General features: G+C 35.4%; 1 protein-coding gene across 1 annotated transcript; it reads left to right on the plus strand.

Moving 5' to 3' along the window:
• rnf167 (ring finger protein 167) lies at positions 1–7634 on the plus strand. The gene is made up of 10 exons (XM_030154126.1): positions 1–446; positions 1498–1609; positions 1751–1831; positions 1927–2064; positions 2176–2263; positions 3309–3399; positions 3696–3801; positions 4505–4598; positions 4766–4846; positions 5303–7634. The coding sequence occupies exons 2-10, from the start codon at positions 1523–1525 to the stop codon at positions 5734–5736; spliced, it is 1200 nt and encodes a 399-aa protein (XP_030009986.1). The 5' UTR covers positions 1–446; positions 1498–1522; the 3' UTR covers positions 5737–7634.
• Positions 7635–9274: the final 1640 nt, after the last annotated feature.

Consider the following 9274-nt stretch of genomic DNA (forward strand, 5'->3'; position numbering starts at 1 on the left):
TTACCACAACACGAAGCAAAGCCAGGAAGCAAGAAGCGACAACAACAAACAAACCTAGCCAACTTAGTAACGAGCAAATGCACCCCGGGAAAGCTGAGAATACAGAGTATCTTCTTTAAAGATAATAAACACAGCTGAATTTACCTGTTACTAGTCGTGTGTGATACAATGTAGAAGTGTTTTAGTGAAGTCGTACAGTAATCTGTCACGGAGACGGTTTAGCGGAACTGTTATCTAACATCAGCTAGCAGTAGCCTTAGCTTAGGTTAATCCTTCCTGTGTTTTGTCGTTTTCTTGTAAAATCGCAGGACGCTTGAAAAATCAGACGGAAGTTGTAAAGACAAAGTATAACGTATTTACGTGGTGTCATGTAAGAAACCTAAATAAGTCTAGTGGGACAACCCAAGACAACGACCTAAACTGTGCTGATACTAACAGGAAATAAGGTATGTAGCTAATGTTACACCCATCGAAGATTATTTGATACAATTAATTTGTTATTAGTTGTGACCGTCAACAGGAATCGACATTTCAAGTAAAACTATGTCGTATAATTACCCAAATATTGATGGTAATCCATGACATCACATTTAATAACGAAAATTATCTCCGGTTAAGCCTAACCAGCTAACTCTTAGCATTCTGTTATTTAGTTATCCTAATGAAACGACTTTACAGAAGTTGTTTTTTTTTCTAAAGTCGACCCCCCCCGTCTTTCTATCGATTAAACCAGTGTATGATATCAAGAAGAGAGTGCAAGGCATTTTCTTTGGTTAATTCTTAGCCTGTCATTTACATCCTGTTTACGTAGTTTCACGTGATAAACAAGTCATTTACGTCAGTATATAAATTTGTTTTGTTGACTGGAAATGCGATTGGCTTCAAAAGCCCCTTTCACTACTGATTAGTGATTAGTTATCAAGTAATCTTATTGTACTTTGCTGTTTATACGTATTTGTATTGTTTAGAACTCAACTGACTTTATTCCTGAACTCACTGTTTAGTAAATGTGTTGTCACTATGCAGCAAACTGACATTTGTAAAACTGAGTGCATTACAGTTAATCATTAAAAAATATGAATGCAGTTTTATGGAAAATTTGTAAATTTGATACTGCCTCACCCTTGTTTGCCCTCAGATATCTTTACATGGCAATAGCAGAGTGCTGTTTAGTATTTTGGAGCTGATTATGCACTGTGATTAGAGGGAAATAATATGTGAATAATGAGGAATGGTGCAACCCCTCTGTTCAAAGGTCCTCAGTCCTACATTTCACAGCCTCTCCACTCCAGCCTTAGTCCATACTGATGAGCCAGTTTACAGCTCCTTGTTTGCGTATACGTACACATATGTTCTTCATACATACTATCTGTTTCATTCATATTGGATCTGTAAATACTTAGAGGCAAAAAAAACCTGCAAATTTAACTTCAGCCTCAGTAGCCTGAAGCACTTCTTCCTTATTCTTTCAATAATGACTTTTTACTATTTTTACAGTTCACTACAACTGTAAACAGCGAACATGATGCCCTTTAGTGTCTGGAGTGTGGCCATCCTGATGTTCTGCAGCATATTGGTTTCCTCACTCACTCATGCCTTCATCTATGGTGTAAGTAATCTTGGACCTTTAGTTCATAGACTGAAATGAGCTACATCTGTAATATGATTCTTAAGTTTTTATTTCAGTTAAAAATTTCCTATTAAGTAGAAATTACATGTTTTTCATTTTATTTCCTTATGTTTTTGGCAGCATTTCGGCAACCGGACCTCCCCATTGTTTGAGGACCTTCCTGCCTTGTTTGGATCCCCACTTCCTAATGAGGGCCTAATGGTGAGAGTGGAGTTATATATTTGTGTTCAAGTATATATTGAAAATGTGTAGGTTGTTATGTTTTACACAAACTTTATTTTTTCTGTTTGTTCAAGGGAATTTTGGTGGTAACCCGTCCACTTAATGCCTGTGCACCAATAGACCCTGCCCCTCCACTGCCATCATCGTTTGATGCCAACACTACCAAAGTAATAGCTCTCGTCAGACGCTATGATTGCAATTTTGATATAAAGGTCAGTATTTATTGTGACCCAGTCTGTAACATTTAACACTTTGTTCAGTCTGTGAAGGAAACAAGTGTAAGATGTTACAGTTTTTTTGTTTTTTTTTCGTTGTTTTTTTAGGTTCTACATGCACAGCAAGCTGGATTCGATGCAGCAATTGTACACAACATGTATTCAGACAATCTTCTTAATATGAACTACAGCAATGGTAAAGTTTCCGTATGGCATCTCTTTAGATATTTTAGTACGACATCAGCAAAATATTTTGTAAAATAATGTAGCAAGCAATGCATTTTAATTAAAGTACAATCAAATTCAAATGGAGTAAAAAAAACTTCAGAATTCAACACCCATAGAAGTATTTAAGGGAGGTGCATTTTAATTTGTTTTTTAAGTTGATTAGCCATGACATCATTGTTACCATATAGCCTCCACCACAACCAAAATAATAACACTGATGATGAAAACTGACTGACACAGGAGTTAATCAACCACAAATGATGTTTTTTTTAGCACTTTTTCAAACTTTATTTAACATATGGAGCACTCGAGCAGAAACAGTGTCGTAAATATTAGTGTCACATCTCTATGAAAAAATACATAAATCTCTTCCAACCGTAAATGAAACTTAGTTGTCTGTGCTTACTGTTTTGACTAATCATCTAATTGATTATTTATGCAGATCCATAATACATACAAACAGAAAAAAAAATCAGTAAAGTTTTGACTGGACATAAAATCTGATGCTTATGTTAAGGTAAAGAGGTTATCGTGTTGTCAGTTGTATTTATTTATTTCTTTAGAACATGCAAAGAAACAAAACAAAATGAAGCAGATTAAGACAAGAACAAAATAACATTTAAATGAACAGAATCTATCTTCAAGTACGCACAAGTCTGAGTTTTTCAGGTCGAAAAGTAGTATAGTTCAATAACTCTTTTATTGTCAGTCAGTGGAGCCATGGTGGGTGTTTTAAATACTAGATTAGCTGCTAGAGATGCAGAAATAAGCAGGACATGAGTCTTAGAGCCCACGTTTTTTTTTTTTTGTTTGTTTTTTGGAACATACCTGTTAGTAAATATTGGACATGAATAAAGTGTATGTTGAATAGAGACACTGCTCTTTTCATATTGCCATTAGGAGTCCAGTGGTATTTGTAATTACATTTTATGAAGCATTGTGTTGATTATGATTAAGAATAATGCCGTCTGATGTCATCTGTCTAATGGGTGTGTTTTCTTGATTTTGCTCAGAAACTATTGCTGAGGAGATTCAGATTCCCTCTGTATTTGTCAGCTACTATGCCTCTCAGTTTTTAAAGACTTACGTTATCCCAGAACAAGGGTGAGTAAGAACATTTGGGTTTTTTTCAAAAGATCAATGACCTTTGACATAATATTTTAAACAAGAAGGGATTGAATGGAGTTTGTTATTATACTGATGTTTCTCGTCAATAGATTGTTAGGTTTACATGTACTTTCGGTTTGACAGAATGTCCTCGTCCAGTAAAATAAATGTTTAAAATGGACAAAAGTCACAAAATACAAGCACACTGGACTGTTCATGCGAATGTTTTGGCTGATCTGTGATTTTTTTTTGCATCCTTAATTCTCAGCTGATTTTTCTTTTTTTATTTCCAGGTCTTATGTGATAATAAAGCCAGAGTCTGCTTTCCCCTTCACATATTACCTTATTCCTTTTTGTGGGGTAGTTGGAATGATCATTCTTGTGATGTGTGTCATCTTGGTAAGCATTACACTTTATGATCTCTGCCTGTGTTTTTTATATTAATTGTTATTGTACTGACATATTCTTTAACCCTAAAAGACTTAAACAGCCACTGGCAACCAAATGTATCAACTGATCTAAGAATGTTTAGCAACTTTTGAACCACTAATCCTGTCAATACATTTAAATAATTTAGGTAAAATGCACTTCCTCAGCTTCTCACTTGCATCAGATATGACTCATCTGAACATTTAGAGGCTCTGCAGTGAATTATGAAACACCATCATCTACTGCTGCATTGATTCACCAGTAAAACTCATGCAGTTTGACAAATGACAATGGTTGTAGAAGGTTGCATTTACACTCTGTGAAGGATATTTTTTGCTGAAACAATTACTTCAGTTTTGTATGTTTTGATATATAACCCTTTAATTTTCATTGAACTTTAATAAACATCTATAAGATCAGTAAACTAAGTATAGAATAATACCAGCAAAAGGTAAAATTCAGAGGATAATATTGTAATAAATAGTGATAAATCACTTAAAATGTATAGATGGTTCTAGGTATTTAAGGGTTAATGTGGCTTTTGGGAAGCTAAGGTTGTGTTGTTAGATTGTTTCAGTTAAGGTGTTACTAGATTGTATTTGTTCTTTTGGAAGTTCAGACAGCAAATTCTACATCACTGATGTTTTTTTGTTTGTTTATTTTTATTTTTCAGATTATACGATGTGTACAGTACAGGAAAAGGCTGAGGAAAAATCGTTTGTCCAAAGAACAACTGAAACGGATTCCAACCCACAGGTTCACCAAAGGTAACGAGATGTCACTGCCTTTAGTGTCTGTTATCTAATATAAAGCCCTTCAGATTAATATGGAATTTCAAGCATTCTTTTATTTTTACCTGATCATGTTAGTATAGGTACATTGTACTTTTACAAACTGCACCTTAAGATGTTCTTTGTTGCCTTTTCTCTTCCAGGGGATGATTATGATGTGTGTGCTATCTGTCTGGATGAGTATGAGGAAGGAGACAAACTGCGAGTTTTACCTTGTTCACACGGTAAATATGTCCAAAGAAAACCAGGGATCCAAAAGTATTTATTTTAATCATTTTCATTCACCACATCCATTCATTCAAAATTAATGTATTAGCTTTATTAGATTTCTTTCTTATTTTCAATCATGTTTCTTGGCAATTCTGGAATATGTATACCTGTGTGCTTTCCCCTCATAAGCAAAGAAAATAGTAGACATGAAGAAATAAACATTTTTTAACACATATCCTTATGCTCATTCTTCATGTCTGTTATTTTTATATAATTTGTGTCATGCAGTAAGTACTTGGCTGATAGTTGGTGCTCCTATTGATGTTTGTATTCTGATGTTATTTGCTTCCCCTTTAGTGTCAGAAAAACAAAGAAATCTATTATTAAACTATCTTATTATTTTAAAAAAATGTATCTTTTTCGGCAGTGTGGCAAAATTGTCCTAAAATTAGATTTTTTTTTTTTTTCAGCTTACCACTGCAAATGTGTAGACCCGTGGCTCACACAGACCAAAAAGACGTGTCCTGTGTGCAAACAGCGAGTCACTCGTCCCAGTGCTGAGCACTCTGAGTCTGAGTCTGAGGAGGAAAGTGGGGGTCGCAGGAGTGTGGAGGATGGAACAGAAGGTGAAGCTGATTCAGAGCGCACTCCTCTGCTTCGCCCCTCCAACCCGGGGTCACCCTCTGGGAGCCCAGGGGCTTACTCGGCCACCAACAACACCACAGTGACCACCGCCCAGTGCCTCGCCTCCCCTGCCCGCTGCGACTCCCCCATCGTGGGCTACGAAGGCTACTACTCCCCTGAGGAGGACACAGACTCAGACAGTGACGACACAGGGGAAGAGAGGCACCACACTGACGACGATACGGCTCAGCTCATTGGTAGGGATAGAGTGGATGTCTGATGGGTGGATTTCAGGCGTAATGAGATTACTACATTTTAACTAATAAAGAGTACTCGGTCATCGGATGTGCTGTAAACTCACTGTACTTAAAATAGTTTGCAGATTTATGGTCATGGAACTGTCCTCAACATGTAGAATACTAGCCACATGTGTTGATAATAACACTTTTACCCAGTAACCCAAGGAGGTGTTTGTATTTGTGTCAAAACACATGCATTGATGATTTTTACCAAAATCCAACATTGCATAGGTCACCACTTCTGCACATTTTCTCCTGTGCACAAATCTGTTTGAAGACTTCCTTTTTAGATGCATGGTCTAATTGATAAATTGCTCACATCACATGACCTGACCACTAGTGCTGCACAAAATGAATTGGCCTTTTAATGGTCTCTTTAATCTAATATGGTGTCAAAGTGAGAGTTGAAACAGAAGAAGCTCAGCAGATTTCTGTGGTTTAACATGAAGCTGATCTGTGTTTTCTATCTATAGCTTAATGACGGTTAGTGCAATTGAACAATTTCTCTTAATCATAGTTGTTTTTATATCTTGTATCTTCACTGCTAAGAATATAACATAGGCTTGAAAATGAAGGGGAAATTTTGGTCCTTCTTTTGCTCTTAATTTTCATCCATTTAGGGGTTTTCTTGTTTTGTTCATGTTACTAAACTGCATTTCAGTTTTTTGAAATGTCATATTTCTCTTTACATACTAGATTTATCATAAAGAAACTATTACAAAGAGGTTATAGACTTCTGCTGCTTTTTGATCATTATTGATTACACTGCATGGTCAGTTTATGAAAATATCTCTAGCTTTATCCAGTTTGTCAAATTGAACAAACTCAGGTTTCTAGCAGCATATTAAAAGGTCAGTTGGTAAATTAAATGAATCACATAGAGAAAACAGCTAATGGGTTTTTAAGGCTATAAATAATTTTTAGCTTTTTTTCCTCATTGAGTAAATATGTAGATTCATGAATATATATTCAGTTTGTTTTCTTTTTTTATACAGACTGGAATGATAAATATTAGATTGTAGGTCCTGGCGAGGTGTTTTTAAGAATGAAAGAGCATTGCCTTACTATGGCCTTGATGTACATGTACATGTTAATATTAAATGTTTGGAAAATGAAGGGACAGTTATCACACTCCTTTGTTTAGTTTTTCCTTTGTCAACCTGTAGGAAATACTTGGAGGGTTTTAAAATGATGTACTGTGCAAACATTTTGACATACATATTTACATATTTGTGATCAGCATTTTCCACTTATTCAGATTTTTTTTAAAAACCACAAAACCAGAGTTTTTATTCACTGATTGCGTTTTTTATTGGATTTTTAACCACAAGTAAAATGAAATGGAAGTCGACTGTTAAAACAAAGAACGTATTGTGTATTTGTCATCTTGAATTGAAACATTATCTCCACAAATGCCTCAAACATATGAGAAGATGAGGAGACACATGATCCATTTATGACCTGAATATTTGTTTTCATTATGTTGCATTTTGAATGTGGGAGCAATGAGAGAGGAATTTTCGACTGTAAAATCTTAACATTCCAACTTTATTGTCAGCTGATTTGATTCGAGTTGGTTGTGAAAATTTGTAATATAAAAATAAGAACAGCTGGTTTATGTGCAGTAGGCTTCATGTTTCTTTTGTACTGTACTTTTGTTCTATTTGTCTCCATTTTAGAGACTTAACTGTTAATTTAACCGGGTGGAAAAAAAATCCCTGTTTTTTCCCTTTTTCTTTTAGAATGTGCCTAGTTTATTACACTAAAATAATAAATGTACGGTGTCAAGTTTAATTTCCTTGTACAATAAAGCAGGTTTCAGAATCTTTATGGTGTTTTAAACATGGTCTGTGGAAGATTAAATGACTCTGAAATGAAACTGGATCTGTTTGATTTCTTACATTAACATAAACACATATTACTGCCACTTTGAGTTAAGGTAGTTTAACAGAATTGTAGCTGATAGAAGCTAGAAGAGCTGCTGTTTCAGTTTTACACAGGTTTTTCATGATTCTGTATGAACCACTGAGGAGATGATTTTGTATTTTATGAGGAAGCACATAGAGTTGGTGGATGCATGATCTGCCAGTGAGCAGAAATGAAGGGTTACATTTTTTTATTATAAGATTAATCTTTGAGACTGACTAGAAAGTGTTCATATAATTCAATTATGGTCTTTGATTCTATTGTCAGGATCTGCAGAGTATTAGACCAATGACATCCAGACAAATTCACACTAGCTGTCACATGTTTCATTGTTTTCATGAATAAACATAACAGTGGAAAGCAAGAAAGCAGTATTATAATGATCAGCCAGAATAAACTCTCACCAAATTTCACAGAACCACTTTCAGTTTTTTGTTTGTTAAGTTTATTTCAGACACAAACATGATAAAAAAAAAAAACATAGGAAAAAAGAAAACAAAAACAAAGCAAACAAAAAATTAAAAAAAAAAAATAGAAATAGAAAATTGATTGATTATGGAACACATTGACCAGGGCATCTTGTACGGTACTCAGAACTTATGCAATGTCACAATAAATGTCCCAGCATTTATGTCCACCCCCAGTTGGATTACTTTTTCACTAAAGTTTTGTATTGTTGGTCAGTCAGATCACTGTGTAAAGTCTTCTCCAGAACAACCCAAAGAGTCTCAGTGGGGTTCAGGTCTGGACTCTGGTGTGTAAAAGTGTTGTCTTGAGCTCCTTGAGCCACTGTCTGAGCCTGATGATTCCTGTTATTATCATCTCAGAATATGTCTGTAGCATCACAGAAGAAAAATTCCACCGATGTTCACACCTGGTCATCCAGTATATCCAGGTTGTCAGCTGAACTTTTCTTTTTTTTAGATACATAACATTACTAAACTTAGACCTGACCAACTAAATCAACCCCAGATCATAACACTGCACCCACAGGCTTGTACTGTAGACACTAGGCATGATGGGTAATCACCTCATCTGCCTCTCTTCTCACCCTGATGTGTCCATCATTCTGTACAGAGTCAATCTGGACTCGTCAGACCACATGACCTTTATCCATTGAAACACAGTCCAATCACAATCAAACCATTGGTTATTTAAGTAAAGAGAAGTGAGTCACTGCATCGGTTAAAGGGTTAAAGAACTTGTTGTGGCTCAAACATATTAATCACTGCAGTAATCATCCAAAGAAATGATTGAAACCTTTTGCTGAGTTTGCTCCTGGTGATGACATGTAACCAGTCACTGCATATACGGTAGACCAGTAATCAAAAATATCCTTTCAATCAATAAATTTATCAGTCAAATTTTATTTATATAGCACCACATTATAACAGAATGTATCTCATGATACTTTACATTTAAAGGTGATCTAACCAGACTCTTGTGCTAATTCACAGACACCCAACTGAATCCTCCAGGAGCAAACACTTGGTGACAGTGGTGAGGAAAAACTTCCTTTTAATAGACAGAAACCTGGAGCAGACCCTGGCTCTGGAGGATGGTCATCTGCCTTTCAGTCTATTTATGTTTTTG

Source organism: Sphaeramia orbicularis, chromosome 14 (assembly GCF_902148855.1).
Source record: "Sphaeramia orbicularis chromosome 14, fSphaOr1.1, whole genome shotgun sequence".
Lineage (NCBI taxonomy): Eukaryota > Metazoa > Chordata > Actinopteri > Kurtiformes > Apogonidae > Sphaeramia > Sphaeramia orbicularis.